We start from the raw sequence: 25,449 nt of genomic DNA, 5'->3' as shown, positions 1-25,449 counted from the left end.
GTGTGTGTGTGTTTGTTTGTTTGTTTGTTTGTTTGTTTGTTTGTTTGTTTGTTTGTGTTTTGTTTTGGTTTTGTTGCGGGCTGCCCACCTGAGGCCTCGGGAACTAGTGTGTAGCTAGACCCATGCTATTGTAGGACCGACAGTTGGGCACATGAGCCTGCAACAAACCTGAAAATAACTACAATATCGGACAGGAAAGAATGAGCACTTTTCATTGAAGAGTGAAAAGGATGCCACGTGTGTCTGTTGTGGCTGTTAACTCATCTCTAGTAGTCCTGTAGGCGTTGTGTGCTTCCCATCACTACCTATATTCCGCTCTTTGATACCGCATTGAATACTTATCGTTTGATTGTTGTCGGTTAAGTAAAGAATCTGTAGCTTAGTTATTGAGTGACCATGAAACGACGATTGTCATGGAGAACTTTTTATTTTAATCTTGGTGTTAAGACGGGATACTTACGAGAGGCAAGGAACAGCACATCGGTAAGAATTCGTTTTTAGAGATACAAGTTTACGATCTCCATCATTTGCGAGGGAGATGTTAGTTTATTTAGTTAAACAAGGAAGAACTTGTAGTCTGGTGCCGCAAAGCCAAAACTATTTACTCAACCATACATGTAATAGGCACAATGTATGATCTCAATGTTAAGTTCAACGTAGTGAAAATGTCATATTTAAACAAGAAATGCCGCACTTGGAGAGAGAGAGAGAGAGAGAGAGAGAACATTCTTTCAATACAAGTTCAGAGGAAAAAAAATCATTCTTTCAGTGTAAGTTAAGGTACTGCAGTGAGTCACGGTGAGGCTGAAGGGTGGTGGCATGGCACAGCTTGCCTGATTGACGAGCGGCTTCCATCCCATGGTAGCGCAATTCTTTCTGGATGCTGCTAGTGTGACTTTTTTTACTACTGTCGTTCCCAGAGTATCGTTTTTCGCGGTTACACGGCCATATGGAGAAAAGATGGGAAGAGGAAGAGGAGGTCATTTTCCAAGTGATGTCTGCTCAGAAGATTGGGAGGGCTGCGTTCTCGGCATTCGCCTGTTATTGAATCTGCCACCTCCACGCCGTTCCGCCACCGCAATCTTGGTCACATTTCCAAACCAATATCCGACAAGTCTTGACGTTTTGTCCCTTAAGAAGCTTCTTTCCTGGGTGGCTATTGTAGGATACTTACCTCCCCTCAGCCACTCAGTGTTGAAAGTGCTTGACTGTTTAGTCTCCCAGGTAGTGAAGGAGACGGGCTGGCACACGCTCCCCAGCAGGAAGGTTTAGGTGATGGGCGACTTGTCATGGGAATCACTACTCCGGACACTCCCTCACATCCGATTCCGATAATGGTTTTTGGTGTTTATATCGACGCTGCTACCCGCGTTCGCCGCCACCACGCCCAGCAGCCGTTCCCCGCCTGTTAACAATATCCCCTTCTCCGATTCCAATCGGAGCTATGGCACCTCTGTCTCATCGTGGTTCATAATGTTCTTAACTTGGGGATAAGGGAGAGGATACAAGTTTTTATTATTTATTACTTCAACACCAGACTCGTGGGTCTTCGTCATAACTACCTAGAGACGTAGGTTTTGTCTTATCCCAATTTCTCTATAGAAACTCGTTACTCAATGAAATATTTTCTCAGTTATGTAAGCAAAAGGAAATCGCGCTTTTCCGTGGTAGAAGCACACCGACTTAGTATTTTGTACATTTGGCATTCAATACGTACTACCTGTAAGATGATCATAGATGGACTGGCTCTCACACCTGCTGTCATGCAAAGACTTGCTTCAATATGTATGGAAAGTTTTGAGACAGTCACGTGCTCTCGTGAGGGTAAGAGTGACTGACCTGCTTGGGTGAATATCGGATTTCCGCATCTCATTGTGGATGTATTGTGTTCTTAAGTTTGTGCCGCGCGGCCGCATGTCTTGTTTCTCACTGCCGAGATTGTTCAAAGTTTCCAGAGTTGAATTTGTATTATTTTGTCTTTATCAAGTTTTAGTCAATCATGTCTCCTAAAACAATGACCATTCATAGACGAGGAAATAGGAGTGTCAGTGCATCGGACGTAGAGTGGGGAGGCGCTCATGCCCCGAATCAATTAGCTAGATAAATTGAGGTAGGAGCTCGAAGCAAAACTTTTGAAGAAGATATTTACCAGTTTCCCCGAGGCTTCACATTAATCAGGCAAGTTTTTATTGTCACGGTAGGTGCGAGGTGGGCAGAGTTGAGTGCAACAGCAGAGGGGGATAGCTCTCTCTCTCTCTCTCTCTCTCTCTCTCTCTCTCTCTCTCTCTCTCTCTCTCTCTCTCTCTCTCTCTCTCTCTCTCTCTCTCTCTCGTTCGTGTGTTTGTGTTTGTATGTGTATCCCCTTCGTGCCAGGGAAGCAAATTGATGTGAATGACAGCTACAGTACTTCATCAGTGGCCGTTGATATATTTCATGGTAATTTTTCCGCCCCATTTGCCACTCCCAAACTCGTTTTTCTGGGAAACTCCCCACCCTTTACCCTCTCTCCTGTATTAATTATAATTAACAGCTGGTGAGATCATGCTTTGTTTGTTACATGGATGTCATCAGTTAATATTCTAAAGAAACTGCAGTAAGTTTAGTCCCATCTATCTCTCGCACTCAATACCGAGACATGACTATTGGGAATTCAGCGCACTAATAACTGCCTGGAACTCAAAAGGTATGACAACTGAAACGGTAATATTGGCGGAAGGGGCGCGGCCGACACAATAACAGCCTCTGCACAGGGCTCGGGAGACAGGCCAATGCGCGGAGATAGCGACGCCTTTGAAAGTTTTTTTTTTACACGACCGCCAGTTAATAATCACCCAACATAGAGAACGATGCTGTCAGTCGCTCCCTTAATTTAAGTGTAATTAAATATATTGTGGTGTGTAGGAAGGGGATGGATGGCACGTGATGTGGCTGACAAACTGACTGTGACACGACAGGCGCGATATGGTGACAACGCCACCGCCGCTGCAACCCCCATCCCCATCCCCACCTCCACACTGGTCCCCCAAGTTTCCTATCAATGCTTCAGATAACGTCTTTCTCTCTCTCTCTCTCTCTCTCTCTCTCTCTCTCTCTCTCTCTCTCTCTCTCTCTCTCTCTCTCTCTCTCTCTCTCTCTCTCTCTCTCTTGGACAGTACAATGAGAGAAAAAATTTATGATATAAGCTGCAGGATTCCCTCTAGCATCAGCATTTTTGATGGCACACATAAGTTTCATCTTCCAAGGATTAAGAGACAATAATGTTCAAAGGTATGAAGTAAAGCTAACCAGAATGCAATTTTAACTTGTGATGCCAAACTTCTGGGGAGGAGAGGAGATTTATCCAACACATTACTTAACTCATCCCAGTAGTCTCTCCCACCCAAACTGTCACCCAATCCAAATTACTGGAATTTATCTTTTGCATTCAACTTGATTGGCTCAAATCAGACACTTTATAGTCCCTGACAGGGAGGAAATGCAATTTAACATATTGTTAATTCAATCAAACTAATCCTAGTGTCACAACTATTTGCTGGGAGTTAATGGAATGTAATAAACATGATTGCATTCAGCCTAACTCAGCCACACCCATACTCTTTGCAAGGGTATACAGAATTTTTAACATAATTTTGCAGTAAGGAGAAAGTAGTGTTTCAGTGACTTACCATAAAAAAAAAGTATCTCCTTTGCCTGGCCAGGTTGCTCCCAACGTAGTTAAGCTGACATCCAGGTAGCTAAGAGTCATGGTATATCCATTTTTATTCAAATTGATTCTAAAGAAATTAAATCGGTAGTAATATTATAAATTAAATGCAAATGCAGTAAACCCTCGATATAGAGGACAATGTGATGACAAGGGTCTGTCATTATATCCGAAGATCCGCTATATCCGAGGGAAATACCGGACAAATCTGTTATATCCTGGTTTGTCCAGTATTTATACCCGGCGCTGCCCTGCTTCCACGGCGCACCACGTGGAGTTCCTGCAACAACATGTTATGGGACAACACACTCACTATAACAGATGAAAATCCGTCATAGCGAGGGTTTGTCCGGTCAGATTTTTTGTCCGTTATATGCGATATCCAGTATATCAAGATCCATTATAATTAGGGTTTACTGTATTGCTTTTGTTTTATATTTGGCAAGGAGATTTCATAGTAACCACATTATAGTGTGTGAATGAAGTATGTATAGTATACTGTAGATGTGAGGAAGCTTTTTTTTTTTTTTTTTTTTTTTTTTTTTTTTCAATAATCATGATCTGATATTGCCACTTTAGTGCACACAGGATAGATAGATGTCCTGTTGTTGAAATAAGAACAGTTCAGTCTTAATACATCATTAAAAGTGTTTCCTCTTTCTTTGCAGATATTCTCACGTGTTGGGAAAGTGCTGAAAATTGTGACCTTCACAAAGAACAGTAAGTACCAATTTCTTAAATTGTTAATTTTCAGTTCTAGAAATTTCTCTCTCTCTCTCTCTCTCTCTCTCTCTCTCTCTCTCTCTCTCTCTCTCTCTCTCTCTCTCTCTCTCTCTCTCTCTCTCTCTCTCTCTCTCTCTCTCTCTCTCTCTCTCTCTAACATTGTACTGCCTCATTTTTTCTTTCATTTCTTGAAGGCAGGTTAACACCAGAGACAATGCACTAGAGTCGGGCTGACTTTGGTTGCTATGGGTCTGTTCACACCGGGTGCGATGCTAGGTTTTTGACGTGGAGGAAGAGGAGTTATTAATATTATCTTTGGTCTTGAATAATAAGAGGAAAAGGAATTATGTACATCAAGCAAATGTGAAACGACTGGAATGTGGTGAATATCATCATCATATATGAGCTAGAAATGGATGAGGGATATTTGGATAATATTTCAGACTGACTCCAGCTCAATTCTCTGAAGTTCTATCATTCAATGAACATGATATTAAAAAGCAAGACACCAACTACAAGACATCCATCAGTTCACAGGGAAGGACAGTGATTGAGTGAGAGAGAGTTGAGATGTCAGGTCAGTGCAGTCAAAAAAGAGGTATGCCGCTGGAGAAGAAAACATAATAGCGGGAGTTCCAAGGGGCATGACCAATGCTATGGCCAGAAAAATGACCTGTCTGGTGGTTTTGGTATTGGTGCAGGCAGTCAGGGTGGCATCTACCCCAAAAGTTTTGCATCCGGTGTGAAAATTGAAAATACACCGGAGGCAATTTCAAGCTTTGCGCCTCGTGGGTCATGTGCATCGTCTCTGGTGTTCATGAAACAGTCTTTAAGGAATGACACTACCAATTTGCTGATTAGCCTTAGCATTAGTTATTTTCTGTATATTATCTGAAAGCCTTTGAATACTTTTTTTTTTTTTTTTTTATAAATAACCAATTGTATTTCCTGTTTGGTATGTAAACAATTTATCAGGGAGAGGGGGAAGAATCATTCATATGAATATATTTATAATGAGCTATAAGTTGTTGGACCTTAGGTTGGGTGATGGTGTACCAGATGGCAGGCTTGTTTATACCCATGCTATTTTGGGAGTGTTTATCAGGCTCCTACCTGCTAGGCTTCCTCATCCTACCATTCACTGCCATCACACTAGACTATTCACCCTCCTCATGGTTATTGTAGCACATCTTTTCATGTTAATGTTTGATGAGATAATGGAAGTGGTCACCATCTTTGCAAGACTATCATGTTTTGTTGATTTGATGGTTATATCTTGGTGTTCCAGCTTTCATAGTTTTCTTGGATATATGATTATTTTTGTACTTCCTTCTTTTCAGATACATTCCAAGCTCTGATTCAGTACCCAGATGTGGTTACTGCTCAGGCTGCCAAAATGGTGAGTACTGGCAAATGTGCTGTCCTGAAAGTTAGGATTTTATGATGAAATTAGGGAGCTGAATTTATGGTCATCTTATAGAAGGGAAAATTCATATTGTTTAATTTGAGTATCTTTCTGTTATTGTCATTGAAAGGAATTCTGCTGTGATGAGGTTAGTCTCTCTCTCTCTCTCTCTCTCTCTCTCTCTCTCTCTCTCTCTCTCTCTCTCTCTCTCTCTCTCTCTCTCTCTCTCTCTCTCTCTCTCTCTCTCTCTCTCTCTCTCATATTGTAAATAATTTCTTTGTCTCAGACTTTGGATGGGCAGAACATCTATAATGCATGCTGCACACTGCGCATTGAGTACAGCAAACTGAGCAACCTTAATGTGAAGTACAACAATGATAAGTCCCGGGACTACACCAACCCCAGCCTTCCAACTGGTGACCCAGCCTTGGATTCTGCCTTGGCCATTGGTGGTAAGTGGTACGCCTGCACAACAGTGTGGTCGACCAGCGGGCCACTCCCTGCACGCAATGTGGGCTGCCTCCCACGTGGGCCACCCTGCATGCAAAGTGGCCCATCAACCCACTGTCAATCCTAGCCCACAAGCACACTCGTGTATTAGTAACATAGAGCCGGCGACAAAGTCATTTTGAAGATGTAAAGTTGTCATGCTCCATTGGTAGAGTGTTCGTCTGATATTTGTCAAGACAGTTTTCAGGGTAGACAATTAGTATTTTTGGGTTTGTTGCTTGAGCGTGGTTGTGGTGCAAGGTTGTAGTGGAACCTCGTCTGCTCTCTTCTGGACTCCTCTTTCCCCAACTTCAGCAGCCTGTCCCCCTCTTCTCTTCTCCAGACTGCTTACAAACTTTTCACTCCATTCCTCTGTCCGCTGGGACGTTTCCTGTTGCGTTTTGTTGTTGATTTTTTTTATTACCAGATTTATTTGGTTCCACATTTAATAACTTACAAAACTGACAAAACAAACCAAACAAGACTGATCAGGACAAATTTGTAAAACAGATTTTTGTATGCCTCAACTTTTTGATACTGATTTTTATGTTTGTTTTTTGCAATGCCTGGGGTTGAATCAGCATTATGATTTTTTTGTTCTTTTATCCCCAAACCTTTTCCAAAACAGTCCCTTTGTAATCCCTTGAAATTCATCCCTGGAAAGATGAGAGAGAAAATGCCATTTGAAGGATGACCCATTGGTTGCCTTCATCCTCCTCAAAACTGAACAAAAACCACAGTAACTTCCCAAATTAGCACTGTCAATTTAGGGGACAATTTTGGAAATTTCATGTAGTAAAATATTGTAGTTTCCTTTCCATTGTGTGCTGGTTTTTATTAAGTTTTGTGGTGAGTGAAGAAGAACCCTGATGTGCGTACGTAGCAGCACCTCTGCCACACATGGCCCGAGTGCACGTGACCACCATTGTCTAACACACACTGGCACACACGCCCTCATACTAGTCCCACAACTTCCGTGGGGTTGTAATGTAAGCTATGCTTTTCTAATTACATGCTGTAGCTTTTGGGCTCCACCAAAGCAGTCAGATTCAGAAGCTTTTACTTGCACTAATCCAATTGTAGAATATTCAGCCAGTAGTTATCACAAAGGGAGCTAGTATTTATTTATTTATTTACTATTTTTTTTATTGTTTATATATTTTCTTAATACTAGTCTTTGTGGGTGTATGTGGGCATGTTGATACTAGTTGTGCACTGTCGTTGTGTTAGCTAAGGGTCTTGATGGGGAGGAGCTGTCTCCACTTGTAACTCAAATTCCTGTCCCTGTCCTTCTCTCCTTGATCCCTCCCTTTCCTCATGCCAGTGCTGTGTACTAGCATTGGAAATGATTATTGGAAGTTGAATGCCTTAAATATGAGCAGTTATGTAACATTCTTGTAATAATGTTAACCATAACCCATGTTTTTACTTGAATGTTATGTATCTATATACTTGTGTATGTTTTGGTTTGCTCATATTTAGATCATTCCTTTTCAATACTCATTTTATCATGGGTCCATCACCTGTGAGTAAGTCGAGACAGCTTTCCCTGGCCAGAGGGTGTGTGTGGTGGGGGGCTCGTGAACCCAGCCTCAGGGTGTGCTATCAATATTGTAGGTCCCCCTGGTGTGCTAGCCTCCCCGTTTGCTGCAATGCATGGACTCTCGTCGCCGCTAACCGCTGCCTATGGGGCCTCACCTGCGGGAGGTACGGAACTGCACGATTAACACTGCTGCCATGACCACCATCCCCATCAATGCTCCTCTCCCAGCTTGCTGCCTGTTGTTGCCCAAGCTAGAAAAGTATTCTAAAACACCGGCTCAACTATTAGGGGATTTCATGAGTGGAGTACAGATGTGAACTAAGAACCAAATACATTTTCTTTTTATAGTTGATTTATTAATTTTTTATTTTGATTCTATTTTAAATATTTTCATTTTCATTAATCAACCCTAAGCAATTAGTATTAGAACTTAGATGAGTCTTAGATGGGTGAAGCAGCAGGTTGAGGTAGAGAGGAGTAAGGACGGTACTGTGGTGGATGGTGGGTGGTACCATTTGCTTTGTTGTTACTAATAAACACATGCAGCAAGGCCAAGAACAAACATGCTAAATAAAACATTCCATGCAGCTGAATGCTAGTCCTGAATTACGGAACCATAAAGCTTTATTTATTTATTTTTTTTTTATTTAATTATTTTTTTTTTCTTATGTTTATAGTATCAAATATTGGGTAAGGGTAGTATGTTTGAAGTATTTGGTCTTGCTTTGGCAGATGATGGCTGTGTGTAAATCCATGATGACAGTTATGTACTGGTAGATGCATTGAGACTGGCTTGTGTAATTATCATATCCTTTTTCAGATTCATGAGAGTATTGATGTAGAAATTAAACCTCACTGCCTGTTGAGGTGTGCATAATGTGATAATTATGTAATATAATGCCCTGCAAAAGTTAGTCCCAATTATTTCATAGATGTACATTGCAGTCTTATCTTCACTGTATATACTGTTTTACTGGGGCTAACAGGTGCAGATGCAGTTTGTAGAGCCAGTATCAGCTGTGCATCTCGATACTTCTTCAGAAGTTTATTCAAGCTCAGGTTCACAAAATCTGATATTTTGTGTGTAGGTTTCAAGCTTTGTCCAGTACTCATTAGTTCAATGCTCTATGTTACTTGAGAATTAATGATTTACATTATAATGTATGGTGCTGACTGCCAGCCTTTAGAATATCAGGTTTATTTGGGTAACAATGCTCAACTATTATTTATAAGCATAATTTTAATTTCATTAATTTGTTTTAATAACTTTAACAGGAGGAACTGATATTGATGTGCCGTGGAATCTTTAATGGACGATTTTTTCATGTATGATTCAATATTCTTTGTTTTATTTAGTGGTGTATGTGTCTTGTATCCCTGACTTTCAGGAGACTATCATATACCATTATAATAATCAAACAATATTGGGGTCTTATGGAAGGGTATTTCTCTCTCATTCTCAGTTTTCCAGCTATTTATTTATTCTAATTACTACTTTGTCCTCTTCTGGTCTTGTTTAAGGGTTTCCTTTCTTATCCTACTCTCATATTAAACCTTTTATCCCAGTTCTCTAAGTTTTCTTTTTTCTTTTTGTTTTTTTTATTTTTTATTTTTTTTATTATATATATATATTTATATATATAAAGTTTTCATGTACATAAGCATTCATGGACCCTCCCCTCTCCCCTGGCTCCCTCTCCTCCCAGCTTTTTGCTCAGTCTAGGCAACTAGACCCTCAACTCTCCCTGGCCACTTGTGGTCATCATTAGCTCATTCATTCCAAAGACCTGTGTGGGGGTCATTCCAAATTGCAGTATCATGTTGCTTTTTTCACTGCCAACACTAATGGCTTCTTGCCGCTACCACAACACACAGACGCGCGCGCCCGCACACACACACACACACACACACACACACACACACACACACACACACACACACACACACACACACACACACACACACACACACACACACACACACACACACACACACACGCACACACACACACACACACACACACACACACACACACACACACACACACACACACACACACACACACACACACACACACACACACACACACACACACACATACATCCCTCCCTCCATTACATGTTTATTTTTCTTACCTATACTACTACCATACTGTTTCCGATGCTGAGCCCTCGTCATCATCATAGCCACCAACGTGATAGCCAGCTGTTTCCATGTTTAGCATGTCCTAAACTGACCTGACCTGACTTGGGCTCTCACTGTGTACTATCTCTGTTTCAGTTTCTTCTATTTCAGCTCCTAATCTGAACTTACCGAACCGTACTGGCGAGAATGCTACACCAACAGGTAGGTTAAATGTGACAGCACGCACCTGCTAGGCTTTGACAATTAGGGTGAAAAACCGGGATCTCTGCCCTCCCCACCCTATATTTTATGTATTTTAATCGTGTGCAAAGAATTGTAATCACCTCAAGGATGAGTGATCCTGGTTTTTGCATCCTTAGTTTATCCTTAGTTCTGTGCACCATCTAATATAGAGGAAATTAATGTTGAATTCATTAAAGTATCTTTGCAAAAGAGAAAAATTAAACATTTGCACTGAATCAATGGAATTTAACATTGATGTAATTGTTATGCATTAAAAATTACACAAAAAGATACTAAGAAGTTGCAAGAACATTGATGAACTTAACTGAAGTGTATGTAAAATAAAATCCAGGGTCACCATTCTTAGAGGTGCATTTAACATGGTCTTGATACATTGCAGGCATGCCCTTCACAGGTATGCCCTTGGCAGGAGTCACCCCGACAGCCGCTGCCCTTGGTGCTGCAGGAATCCGTCTGCCTGGCCAGCCCTCCCCCAACTGTGTCCTGCTGGTGTCCAACCTGAATGAGGAGGTCAGTGCCTGTGTTTCCATTCAAGAATTTTTGTTTGTTTTTTATTTTGCTTACTTATTTATTATTTCTTTTTATTTTATTTATTTATTTATTTATTTTATTTCTTTTCTTTTAATTTTTATTATTTTTAGTTATTTATTTTATTTTTATTTATTTTTTATTTTTTATTTATTTTATTTATTTATTTATTATTATTATTATTATTATTTTTTTTTTTTTTTTATGTATTTATTTTTGCTTTGCTTATGTTAGCCATGCTGATTACTCTTTCTTTTGTATACTTCTAATAACACAACTTATTTTCAGTCATTTTCATGGATATGTTTTAGTGGGTATTGAAAGCATCTAATTTTCACATACCTATAAATGTTTCTAGTTATGTGCATAAATTTTTAGCATACATGCACAATAAATACATTTATACCTATATGCTTACATTTAAAACATAGTTGCACCATTTTGTATGTGCAAGGCAGTCCAATAGTTTTGACCTTGAGATTTGCCTTTCTTACAGATATGCCAAAAATGTAATATTCATTTTTGAAAGTTATTCTATCATCCTGCAGTGCCAGTAGAAATATTGGTACACTTGCATTATTTTGTTCTTCCAAAATCTTGTACATTGCTACCAAGAACCTACACATCAATATTCTTAAAAGAAAGAGAAAAAAAAAATATCCAAACAGTGTCTCGCAGTCTTGCGTGTAGTGTATGATTATCAAAGTGGTTTGACATGAATGACCCTTTATTATTTAGTCTCTGAAACTTATAGTCATGCATTTTAATATCTATATTTCATAGCATGTCCATATTTCTGGATATTCGCATCGATTTGAAAAAAAAAAATTGTTAATCAGAACTCCCTAGCATAAAATTCTCCGAATCTTTGTTTGTCAGATAGTGTCGAGTCAAAGGCTTGACTAGTGTTGTGTACCAATCATTTCCTGGAATTTTGAGATTTTTTTTTCCCCATTTAGAAAACTTAAATAACCACCATTGTTCGAGAAACGACTATACACCTTCCTCTTATCCCGTCCTCCTCAATACTTCTGACAGCTGCATGACCTCTGCTTGGACACTATATGAAATCTGCAAGTGCTGCACAGAAACCCTTTTCTAGTTTGAACCTTAAACCCAATTTACTCAAGAGAAAATTCATACAGCATGTGCAGCTCTTATTAATCTTGTTAATTCAAATGCTAGCATACTTCAGAGTGATTCAAGCATGGGTCTGATCAGTAATCACCTCTTAAACCTTGTGAAAGACCATGTCTGCTGAGCCACTCGCCACTCATCATAGCCTTGCGTTTCTAGCCAGTCCAAGATCTATATTACTATACCTGCTTTTTTGTACAAAATGGCATCTATTTTCTATGCCAAAAGTGAATTATTAAGCATTTTCACCCAGCATTTTTATGTTTATGTAGGACACACTATCTTCACAAATTAAACCTTTTGTAAACTACTTCCCAGCTTACTTAATACATTTCAGCTACATTTAACTTACATTTGATTATCAAATCCTGGTTTATGTATAACAACATGGCTAGAACCCATATGATTTTTAAAACAAAGCACATGAAGAATGAAAGTCTTCACAAAATATTTGCCTGAGAAAATTCCTGATTTTATGCATTACCCAGGATTATTGTTTTTATTCATCTTCATTTTATTTTGTTTTTAATTTTTTTTTCCAACCAACATTCTCTGGATCAAGACATGCACCAATAAATCAAGACATAAATGTTAAACTTTCACTTTATTCTAGGTTAATGTATTTAACTGTACAGCCTCTTTTTCATAATGTAAATCCCAGATGTGATTGGGTATAAATCTTGTGCCAGAGAGTGGTTCCTGCTGGTCTGATACTCCTCTACACACACACCACTACCTTTCTCTTGCACTTCAGCAGTGACCCAGACACATTCCCACTGCTCACACTGCCCAAGTACCCCTAAACTGAAATTAAGCATCCCTGGAGTTGTTTGGGAGTCGTTTATTCCCTAAACCAGTAGTGTCTACTAGATAGTAGTAACTTGAAAAGAAGAGAAAGCTTCATGGGGTGTACACATACTCGTAGAAGTAAAAGTACTGGCAGATGTTGACAGGTGGTGTTAGTGGCAGCATCAGGCCAGCAGGAATATTGCTCCCCTCTACTCCCTTACATTAGCCCACAACCAATGGCCAGAACCTGAGGGTCGTGTCTAACGTGATGTGTTTTATGTTCTCTTGCTGTGGTGCCCCCTGGACTCCATCTTTCTTGCTGGACTGGCCTCTCCTTCGCGACTCTCCTCTACTGTAGATGGTCACGCCTGACGCTCTCTTTACCCTCTTCGGTACGTCACTCAGTCATTGCACGTGCAGCACCCTTGTGTGTTGTACACTTGTTACTTTTTTATAGCATATAGTATAGTTTCAGTTTTAATTATCATAATCCTTCAAATATAAATTATGCCAAACTTTGACAAAATCCACAGTTGAATTGCATCCAAATAAATAATTTCTTCAGAAGCTGAGTTTTCAAAGTTCACTGATTGTCACTTCTATTATATATACATGTGTGTGTATATATATATATATATATATATATATATATATATATATATATATATATATATATATATATATATATATATATATATATATATATATATATATATATATATATATATATATATATATATATATATATATATATATATATATATATATATATATATATATATATATATATATATATATATATATATATATATATATATATATATATATATATATATATATATATATATATATATATATATATATATATATATATATATATATATATATATATATATATATATATATATATATATATATATATATATATATATATATATATATATATATATATATATATATATATATATATATATATATATATATATATATATATATATATATATATATATATATATATATATATATATATATATATATATATATTATCACATTTTTTATTCATTCCATGTTAAAATTTCCAATATCCTCTTAATGCATGGACTTCATGAAAACTGTAAATATGTATCCCTCCTTGAGACCTTACAAGTGATATGTTCTGTCACTAATTCAATCTTCAGTAGCATTTGTGTATTTTATAGGCTTGATATTTTTCATTTTCTTCTCTTCATTCCCAAATCAAGATGTGGAAAATTATTGCTTTTCTAATAACCAGAACTTAGTGTACATAGTAGCATATGTGTTATACTGCCTTGACTGCTCCATGGGATGGCCTACTCTGAAGGGTTTGGTTTGCAGTTAATTTTTCCCACCAAGTGATAGTTTGTAGAAGACGTATTCTTGATAATTGTTACAGAAAAGCTGCATAAGAGGAGTTGTAAGAATGTTTTGAAATAATGAGTTGCAAGAAAATTATTATAAATTCTTGTGTACAATTGATAAGTCCGTCTTTTCTTCCAGATTGATAGTTGAGTATGAAGGTTGTGGTACTTTTTATATTTTGTACCTGATACAGGCAGCCTGATTTTCTTTTATAGCTGAGCTGTGGATGGTACTTATTGCATCATGCTTGTGAGTAACCTCTATTCTGATGATGTACTTTGCAGGGGTGTATGGAGATGTTCAGAGGGTCAAGATTCTCTTCAACAAGAAGGATAATGCCTTAGTGCAGATGTCTGAGCCCCACCAGACACAGCTGGGTTAGTGCTGTATATTATTTTTCCTTGAGATTAACATTTTATACATCATGTTAGGATTTAGACATTAAAGCATTATGATTGATGTTAGCAATATCATGTTTCTTAGATTTTTGTGTTTGGTTTTATTTTATTTTCACCGCAAGCCCGGTTTCCGTAGTCCGCCGCCACCCCACAATACAAGCCCTTCTGCAGACCCCCCCTGAACTGTTACTTTCTTCTTTATATTATTTATTTATTTATTTATTTTATTTTTTTTTTTTTTTATTATTATTTAATTTTTTATTTATTTTTTTATTTATTTTTATTTATTTCCTTCTTTCTTTCTTTCTTTATTTATTTAGTTAGTTATTTTTTGCTTAACACTAGACACTTCAGTGAAGGTTGTTATGTTATGTTTAGTTTGGTTTGGATAGCTTGGGTTAGGTTAGGTTAAATTGTGTAAAATTGAATAAGTTTTACATGAGGAGGAAAATAATATGCAAGGTAATTTATCCTAACATAACCTTTATTGATGTGTCTAATATATGTTGAGTAAAAATACATATTAAAATGTACAGTAAAGTGCGTGAAAAAGCAAGTAGGGTGGGTGGATGTGTAGTGTTTGAGGGGTGTCTGCGAGAGGGCTTGTATTGCAGGGGAGGAGGGGGTTAGCAAATCACCATATTTCTCTCTCTCTCTCTCTCTCTCTCTCTCTCTCTCTCTCTCTCTCTCTCTCTCTCTCTCTCTCTCTCTCTCTCTCTCTCTCTCTCTCTCTCTCTCTCTCTCTCTCTCTCTCTCTCGTGGAAATTACACTTGTGCCTCCTTCTTCATCCATTTACATAGGCTATCTACCACTTGACTTTCAAATGTACACGTGAAGGCTTCATGTGGGCACATTAAAGAAGGCACAGACATGGCAGACAGGTTGGCAGGATCCAGGTCATCAGCACTGACACTGAACTGGGACTGGTTCTAGCCGCGCATCACTGAACGGATGAGACAGGAGGAGCCACTCATGGTCCACCACGGGCTTAATTTTCTCCAAAATTTTTTTCACTCATATTGACACTCACTATCATCACTTGCATCATTGCCAGGAAGGTACTCAAAGTTGGAGTCAGAATGTTCAGTGTCACCCATAATGGTAAAAAATTAATTGATTGATAAAAAAAAAAAAAAATCTCTCACACTAGAAACTAATATGGCTACTATGGAGTCCACACTGGCAGTGTAGATCCACTCAGAATGAGTGTATAAATCAAACCGAGAAAGATTTCTGTCGTGCCAGGACACTGGCTTAGATGATGTGACTGGCCTAAAGCAGCATACTAGTTAGCTACTAGAATAGTGGGAGGGGCATCCCCAGTGCATCTGCACACCTATACAAGGCGCCAGACAAAACCCCAAGCCGTAATACAAGCATTTGATTTTTATATTGAGATCCCATTGCCAATCTTGTACACGTGTACAAGCTTGTATGTGTGTACAAGGAACCAATTTTCATACTCGTGTACGATTTTGTATTGAAGGAGTTGGTACGCACCCTGCGATTGCCAGCTCGGCAAACTCGCCCGCACTGCGATACAAATAAGTTGTCGTTACGTCAGTGCTGGTCAAGCCAGTGAAGTGAGAAGAACATAATGTTGTTTGGGAGAGCAGCCAAAGAAATAAGCAACCTCAAAGTGTTTGTCCAGTGTCCATACTGTGAAAAATTTTTTACTTCCCTGCAATAGGACCTAGCGGTGGGCATACTTTATTTTGCAATAATCAGTGCGTCTATATTCTGTACTATATTTTTCCTTTCCTAAATTTGCTTATATACTTTTTTGTCTCTTTGTTTTCCATATTCAGAAAATGAATGCTACATGATTTTATGGTGAACTCAGTTCAACAGAAGAGATAGAAGAGAAAACAAGATAATAAAGATATCAGGAAAATTATGAAATTATGAAAAGATCAATAAAGAATATTATCAAGGAAAGTCCAGTTGTGATATTGCAGTTTGAAATATTTGTTATAGAAAAGTTTTTTGTTCTTCTAAAGGAAAAATGCAAGATAATATAGTTTTCTTACATGTAATAGAAAAAAAAAAGTTGATTTTTATAAGCAATTTTTTTTTATTATTTTGTTTTGTTTCTTTGCTTATGTTTATTTCTATATGCAATTCAAAAGGATCACCAATGGCAGCTCATACAAATTGTCAGAATAATACCAGGTAAATATTAAAAAAAAATAATCATTGAAGCTTGTCAATAAGTCTAGTTGTAATTCCTGTTTCAATAAATTGTTATAGAAATAAGTTTTATGTTCTGAAAGAAAAGAAAAGCTCTCTCTCTCTCTCTCTCTCTCTCTCTCTCTCTCTCTCTCTCTCTCTCTCTCTCTCTCTCTCTCTCTCTCTCTCTCTCTCTCTCTCTCTCTCTATTAAAAAGAAAATATGGAAACAAGACTATTTTTCATATGATTTTATTAACACAAAAATCGATATAAGCTTCATGATTATCAATCAGTGTTTATTATCCCCTTTTACACATACTTTTTATTGAAATTTTACTATGTAATCCAATTTCTATTAATAGTAAGATTAAAATGTGATGTATGTGAAAACTGTTGTACGGCCCACTGGTGGGTCATTAGTCACTGTCCACTGTTGCGATGCGATGGGTCGCATCGCAGGGAACATGTTAATAGATATTTTTATATTATTTATTTATTTATTTTATATATATTATTATTATTATTTTTTTTTTTTTTTTTTTTTTTTTTTTTTATTTATTTATTTATTTACTTACTTATTTTTAGCAACAAATTTTTTAGTTTCAGTGAAGAGATTGTCTTAATGACGTTCTCCATCTTGGTTGTGTGGTAAGTGGGTGGGGTAAACTACAATGCCCGGCCTGCGTGAAAGCACTCATTGCTGTGGTACATCTTGGTATGGCTTCATGTACCCAATCCATATTTTTATTAATCATATGTAAAAGTTCATATTGAGAGCATTGTTGTTCTTTTACTATAGCTAATTTTTTTTATCCTTAGATATCACAATAGAGCTAACCATCCTTACACCAAGATACTATTTTTTTTTTTGTCATCCAAAGAACTTCTTAACATCAAATTGAAGTGGTTTTGAGCATTTTGTGAAGAGATTGCTAAGAATGATATAGCACTAAACAAACAAAGATAACATAAGCATTTATGAAGCCTGAAAAGGTAAAACAGCATTAACGTATAAACAATGCAATATGTCCAGTAGGAAAAAATTCTCCTGAATTGATTTATTAGAAAAAAGATTGATAGAATAGAAATGAAATTAAAACAAAGTCAATCTAGCAATTGAACAGATTGTTTTTTTAAAAGTAGATGTATTGACTAGTGATGAAGTTAGTAATGCTATACACTTCAATTAAGTACAAATTTAGGATATCTGATGACATGTTACCTTATACCATTTGCAGTGGGTCAAATGTTTTTCATAATACAAATATTTCAGCAATCTCTCATCTGGACAAGATGAAGACATGGGGTAAGCAGATCCGTGTGACATTGAGCAAGCACCAGACGGTGCAGCTTCCCAAGGAAGGCCAACCTGATGCTGGCCTTACTAAGGATTACAGCAATTCTCCTCTGCACCGCTTCAAAAAGCCAGGCTCTAAGAACTACCAGGTATATTTATTTATGCATTGAGTTATTTTTTCTTTTTTTAAACATGGTTTAAACATACAGGAGGTTATACTCTGACAACTCTCCTAGACAGCTCTCCTAGATTGGAAGAATTCAAAACTTCTTGTCTCATCAATCCCTTTCTTGATTGTTATGGCTAGTGTTGCATCTCTTACTCTACATGTTCTATAACAGAAGACAAATGTGTAAAGTGGATGGTAGGGAAACACAAGTTGAAGCAAAGTACTTGATTTCCCAACAATGTGGTTACAAAACCATTCTCTAAAGTGTTTTGTTACCAAATTTTAGATAAAAGTACCTTGATTCAATTTTTGTCTACCTACCACTCACTTTACACATCTCTTACTTTATTGCTCTGCTCTGGTCTTTTGAACCTCAATGACACACTTCTCTCCTCCCATGGAATCACTGTATAATCATTCTACTTGTTCTCTTCCATATTCACTGCACTCATGTACTTGACTAATCTTTTTCTTTTGCAAACCCTTCATTTCAGTATTCTTTTCCTCCTGCTTACAACTTAATTGGTGTCAGAAAAATAATGCCAAGACAAGAAAACAAATTTTGATTGTCTTTCTTGGTTGTTTTGTTTCCCCTTCCAGGAATTGCATTTTAAGTGCTCTCATGTTATTTATGTAGCATCATGTACATGCAATTTATAGTTACACATCAACTGTTTTAATTCCAAAATGTTACTCTCTCCTTTGTCACTCATATTCTACATCCATAATTTCAATATTCTGTATATTTTCAGAACATTTACCCCCCAAGTGCTACTCTTCATCTGTCCAACATCCCGCCCACTGTTGATGAAGAACAGATCAAGGAAGCCTTCACTCAGGCTGGTGCTGTTGTCAAGGCATTCAAATTCTTCCCGTAAGTTAATATACGAGAAGTAATTTTATATATATATATATATATATATATATATATATATATATATATATATATATATATACTTATTGCATATGTATGATAGTATATATGAATACAGTTTAGCATCAGCTTTTTTTATTTAGTAATCCACTATTTGAAACATACTGCAAATTGATTATCTTAGCAAGGACAAAGTTCACTTTATACTCTTTAAGTGTTTAGGTGGAGTATAGCAAGAAATGCCATGTATGAACAAGATCATCAACTAATACTCATCCACCTACTAACTTTTTTGACACAGTAGAATAATAGTTTTAAAACAAACTATGGGGAAATGTTCAGTAATGTGGTGGCATGTAGTGTGATGGACTGGCTGACAAAAAACCTTTTCATTTGAATATATATATATATATATATATATATATATATATATATATATATATATATATATATATATATATATATATATATATATATATATATATATATATATATATATATATATATATATATATAATTCATTTGTTTACTTTTTTATATTTTTACTCCTCCCCTCTCATGTCTTCTTGGTTTTAGTATCTATGAGTAGCTGTATTCCTCTGAACCCTTAAGGACTCAACGACCACTTTTGGGAGTTTTGGGGGTGAAGAATCCCTCATGGATTTTCATGTTTAACTAAACAGTTGAACTTGACCATTTGGCAACATTCCCTCCAAATTTTCTTCCCATATATTCATTACAAATGTTTCCTTCAATTTCTAATCCTGTTTGTGTCTCACGGCAAATAGATGAAAATGCTCCCATGTATTGTCATTAATATGTCGAATAGCTTATGCTATCTTTTAATATAAAGGTAAATGCATTAAGGATCTTGATCTATAAAAATCTCATGGATGTTTGTAGCCAAGTAGTGTCAACCTTCCCTGAGGCTCCCTCAAATTAATAGGTTATCAAAGGTGGAGGAAGTCATTGCAAAGCTCATGAGTTTTGCTTTTCTCCTGCTTTTTCTTATTCAGAGGAGCTTTCTCTTTTTTTTAAATGCAGACATGCCTCGAACATCAAGGAAGATGCGAGAGATGCGGGAGAGACTGAGGAGCAGACAGGAACGCCTACAGGCCTTGTGAAGACACCATTGTTAGTGTCAAAAGTTGCTCCAGCAGTGAGGTTCACAAACCAGAAGGACTATACATTCACTATATTATACATAACATTATACACATCATCCATAAAGATACACATCTTCAAATAACAGTCTTAGGGTCTTCAGGAAACATTTACAAACGAAACTGTCAAAACTTTTCTGCGATCACTTCATAACAGCACATATCCTATATTCATACTATTTGACATCTGACCAGTCATAATGGTATCTTTATTTATTTGATTGAATTTCAAAATTTTAAGGGGAAATTAAAATTTTACTTGTTTATCTTTAAAACAATGTTTGTGAAGACTGCCTTTATATATTTTAAAATTCAACTCCATGAAAAGCATAACTTTTTTTAGGTATGCAATTTGCCCAGTTGAAAATTTAAAAATGGGAAAATTCATGTAACATGATAAAAGTATGACATCATTGTACCATTACAAGTCACAGATCTGAACTCCTTATTTCATTCTGAATCTTCATTCATGGTCACATGCTCTTGTTCTTGTAGATACTCGTATGTATCATATTAATTGAATTTTGCAAACCAGTGTTTTCATCTTGCTCACTCAAAAAATGAAGTCCTCGTTGAGTCCTATATGTGCTCTATACACTAGAAACACAGATTAAAAGAAAAAAAAAGTTGACTAGATGGTTCATAAAAATTACCTTCATCCTAAAATGACAACAACAGCATGTGATGTGGTTGATCAGTTAGAGGAGAAGAGTTGATAAGACGAAAAGCTTTAGATTCCACCTTGTTTAGTAAAGCTGTGTGTGGATCCCCCAGACATGAGAGCCATACTCCATACACGGGCGGATAAGGCCCTTGTACAGAGCAAGCAGCTGGGAGGGAGAGAAAATGGACGAAGACGCCATAGGACACCTAACTTCTTGGAAGCTGATTTAGCAAGAGTAGAGATGTGAAATTTCCAGTTTAGATTTTTAGTGAAGGATAGACCGAGTGTGTTTAATGTAGAGGAGAGGGAAGTTGAGTGTTATTGAAGAAGAGAGGATAGTTGTCTGGAAGGTTATGTCGAGTAGATAGTTGTAGAAATTGAGTTTTGAGGCATTGAACAAAACCAGGTTTTCTCTGCCCCAATCAGAAACAAGTGAAAGATCAGAAGTTAGGCGTCCTATAGCATCTCGCCTTGAGTCATTTAATTGTTGTTGGGTTGGGCGTCTGTTGAACGCTGTTGAATAATGCAGGCAGCAATAGAGAGACTTGAGATAGGCAAAATGTTCTATGTATAATCTGTCTAGTAGTGGATAAGGTGGTGAACGTGGGATCAGGCAGATGTCCACACATAAGTTTGAACCTCACCTTGAAATTGTCATTTCTCGAGTGGTTTAAAGTTACCTACATGTCATCATGATACCCAGGTTCTAGGTGGTTATGCCAAAGATGTACCACTATAAATAGAATTGCCTGCGCCACTAATGGGTGGAAGCTGAACAGCACTTTCCATACATACTCGTCAAGTATACCTACCGGCACTATAGGCCATAACATAATATATATATATATATATATATATATATATATATATATATATATATATATATATATATATATATATATATATATATATATATATATATATATATATATATATATATATATATATATATATATATATATATATATATATATATATATATATATATATATATATATATATATATATATATATATATATATATATATATATATATATATATATATATATATATATATATATATATATATATATATATATATATATATATATATATATATATATATATATATATATATATATATATATATATATATATATATATATATATATATATATATATATATATATATATATATATATATATATATATATATATATATATATATATATATATATATATATATATATATATATATATATATATATATATATATATATATATATATATATATATATATATATATATATATATATATATATATATATATATATATATATATATATATATATATATATATATATATATATATATATATATATATATATATATATATATATATATATATATATATATATATATATATATATATATATATATATACATATATATACATATATATTCTATAAAACCTAGGGAAGCCTTGACATAAGGTGACAACCACTTTAGTTTTAGGAACAAAATTCTTCACATAGTTATTGATTAAATTCAAATGGATTTCCATTGTCATGTATATCAGCATCTGAATGCAAAGTATATAAGGATGGAAGATCAGAAAAATAGAGGATAATCCTACACGTAACAGGGAAGTGCTTATATTATTGATTGTGTGATGTAGCTGTTGTCTTCATCTCAGTGTCTGAACAGTCAAGCATAAGTTGTAACTATGGGATTCATTATATTCTTAGTACTAATACATTTATAGCTGGAAGGAATTATTTGCTTGGTTTTTGTTTTTTCAAGCATTTTTCTGTTTTACTGTAGAATAATTTCTGATCCTCAAAGAGTGCTGGGAAAATTTGGCAATACTTAGTATGTTAGTGTGGTTATTAAGTTCTCGATTTCATGTTTATACACATACACCCTCTGGGTATTCAATGTATGCAAGCTTTCTCACATGCAACTAAGAATTAATGTGCCAAGCATTTTATTTATTTATTTTTTATTTATTTTTTTTTTTTAATTAATTAATTAATTAATTTATTTTTATTTTACTTTTTATTTTTTTATTTTATTTTATTTTTTTATTTATTTCCCCCAGCTCTTTCCTCACCTTTATTAATCTTTTCCTTCCTCTGATTCTCAAGTTGATCTTCAAGTAATTAATTATGAGCTTAAATTATATATGTTGGGTGTGTCTTCTCATAAGCAATCAGCAGCTCTGGGCTGTCAGATTTGGAATAGCTTTATCCCCATGAGAATACATAAAATTAATATAATATTCATTTCATGATATTCCTTCAGTAAGATTGAAAATATATATGAATATACAGTGTAATGATATGGCAGAAAAATTGTGCACATTTTAACTTAACATTCAAAAGTACAGCAGAGTTTTACACATTTATTCATGTTTGATACTTGGATTCTGCATCATTGTGCAGACAGCTATGTTTTCGTTGCCAGATGCAAGACATAAGACTCATTCCCCTCACCTGCTACTGAGACAAAGATGCATTTCCTCGACAGATACGAAAAATTTCTTGGTTTAGAGAAGGCAACTGTAAACAAAATATGATAATTGTTTTATATATATATATATATATATATATATATATATATATATATATATATATATATATATATATATATTTATTTTTATGGTTACTATACACAGTTGGTTATAGTTGATAAATGCATTAATTCATACTGCTTGCGACTTAGGAGTCAAGACATCACCACCTCAGTCATACATTAATCACCAGTTTGCTTAACATCAATTTGTGAAAATCATATTCCTGTTGCATATTATTAAAATGTTAGTAATGAGATGCTTAACAGTGATAAAGCAGATCATGCACATCTTCATATTACCAAATGCATAAACTCTTCTCATATATTGCATGTAGCATAATATAACTTGGTGATTATCATCTCACGAGATAAATAATGTGATAATAGTGATAATGTATTGACCTAAGACAAAGTTGAAAAGCTTTTCTATCTTTATTGATGTCATCACTAATTACCTTATCTAGTCACAGACAGCAGTTTTGCATGCTCTTGTGATATCTTGATGGACTATACAATGGAATGAAAGATAAAGGAAAATTATGACTAACATGGCAAGAAGAAAAAAAAATAGAATAAAATTATTATATATATATATATATATATATATATATATATATATATATATATATATATATATATATATATATATATATATACATACATATACACATACATACATATATATATATACATACTGCCTTTGTTCTCAAAATTAAGTAGATGAATGTCAACATCAGGAAGATAAATATCATATTTTAATGCAGTTAACCATTGAATGCATTATGTATCCATTGGTTAATCTGTATCCTTTTATTCTGCAATATCAGGTTATTGTTAAGTGAATCGGGTGTTTATGTAAGCATTTAAATCTGTTGGTCAAATTCATTGCTAAATGGAAAACCTCTAATAATTGACTTGCATATCTTGCACATCATAATCATAACTAAGAGAAAGGACATAAAATACATACACTAACACCTCAACAATACACGCACTTCACACTACATGCATATCATTCCACATAAAACACTTGCTTAGGCTAGAATTATACATGAAAAAATATGCACTTTAAAAAGCAAAATTGGAATTGCTAAGATAAAGCATCTTGAAATTGAATATTTTCCAGTAATATACCAAATCTATTTCAGTAAGGACAGGAAGATGGCCTTGATTCAGCTTGGTTCAGTTGAGGAAGCCATTGGTGCACTCATTGTAAGTATTGTGTTTATATGTACTAACTGAAGGAAATTTTCCTGTTAATCTCCACTCTATTCTTTTCTTTAATTGTTGTGAGGTAAGGTTTAAACAGCTGATGGAAATGCAGAAGTCACAAACTATTTTGTGAATATTTTGATTTTTTGACATGCCACTATTTGTAGTGCTTTGATATAGTAATTATAATCACTTTGTTGAGACATGATTATTATAGTTACACAAGAACTATCTGAAAGGTACAAGGGATAAATGGGAAGTGCATTGTTTATTTTGCTTTGATGTCAGAATAACTAGCTTGCTCTGTAAAAGAAAGTTATTTAATTTTACTGGTGGTCACAATTTATTATACATAGCAGTTCCTCATTCAATGTAATATTTTATTTTTTTATGTAATTAACAGTGTTTATCTTCATCAGAGTGTCATATCCACTGGCATTATAGTAACTTATAGTGCATTTTTCAATGGTTATCCCTTCCCTGAAAATTTTTATTTATACATGTTAGGAGGTATTAAATTTTAGGTATAATATATATATGTTAGGAAGTATTAAACTTTTAGTAGGTGTATTTGGTATGTGCAGTGCCACAAAACATGTATTTGGCAACTGAATACAGCCTTTCAAAGAATTATCTCAGGTTCGTAAGTAACTTTTTCTACTTAAACTACTTGAAAATTCTCTCTCTCTCTCTCTCTCTCTCTCTCTCTCTCTCTCTCTCTCTCTCTCTCTCTCTCTCTCTCTCTCTCTCTCTCTCTCTCTCTCTCTCTCTCTCTCTCTAACCTCAGCCAATCCTCTTCTTGGATACAGACTACAAACAAACTGTATTATTGTGTGACATGCTGTTAAAAGCGTTTTTCAG

General features: G+C 35.3%; 1 protein-coding gene across 31 annotated transcripts in view; it reads left to right on the top strand.

Annotated features, from left to right (window-relative positions):
* LOC123518130 (polypyrimidine tract-binding protein 1-like) overlaps positions 1 to 25,449 on the top strand; it is a 256,907-nt gene that overhangs the window by 226,277 nt on the left and 5,181 nt on the right. For 9 of the 31 annotated variants that reach the window (XM_045278775.1, XM_045278788.1, XM_045278767.1 and 6 more), the window contains 12 exons: positions 4,372 to 4,423; positions 5,767 to 5,825; positions 6,118 to 6,283; positions 7,938 to 8,027; positions 10,144 to 10,209; positions 10,631 to 10,761; positions 13,064 to 13,097; positions 14,370 to 14,462; positions 17,929 to 18,101; positions 18,874 to 18,995; positions 20,040 to 20,129; positions 24,525 to 24,588. In XM_045278775.1, coding sequence (XP_045134710.1) covers positions 4,372 to 4,423; positions 5,767 to 5,825; positions 6,118 to 6,283; positions 7,938 to 8,027; positions 10,144 to 10,209; positions 10,631 to 10,761; positions 13,064 to 13,097; positions 14,370 to 14,462; positions 17,929 to 18,101; positions 18,874 to 18,995; positions 20,040 to 20,129; positions 24,525 to 24,588 — 1,140 coding nt within the window. The remainder of the gene's footprint in view (positions 1 to 4,371; positions 4,424 to 5,766; positions 5,826 to 6,117; positions 6,284 to 7,937; positions 8,028 to 10,143; positions 10,210 to 10,630; positions 10,762 to 13,063; positions 13,098 to 14,369; positions 14,463 to 17,928; positions 18,102 to 18,873; positions 18,996 to 20,039; positions 20,130 to 24,524; positions 24,589 to 25,449) is intronic. The other 22 variants (XM_045278782.1, XM_045278779.1, XM_045278793.1 and 19 more) reach the window with 12 other exon arrangements.

Source organism: Portunus trituberculatus, chromosome 43 (assembly GCF_017591435.1).
Source record: "Portunus trituberculatus isolate SZX2019 chromosome 43, ASM1759143v1, whole genome shotgun sequence".
Lineage (NCBI taxonomy): Eukaryota > Metazoa > Arthropoda > Malacostraca > Decapoda > Portunidae > Portunus > Portunus trituberculatus.
The sequence above is the reverse complement of the archived record's forward strand: the minus strand, read 5'-3'. Positions and strand labels throughout refer to the sequence as shown.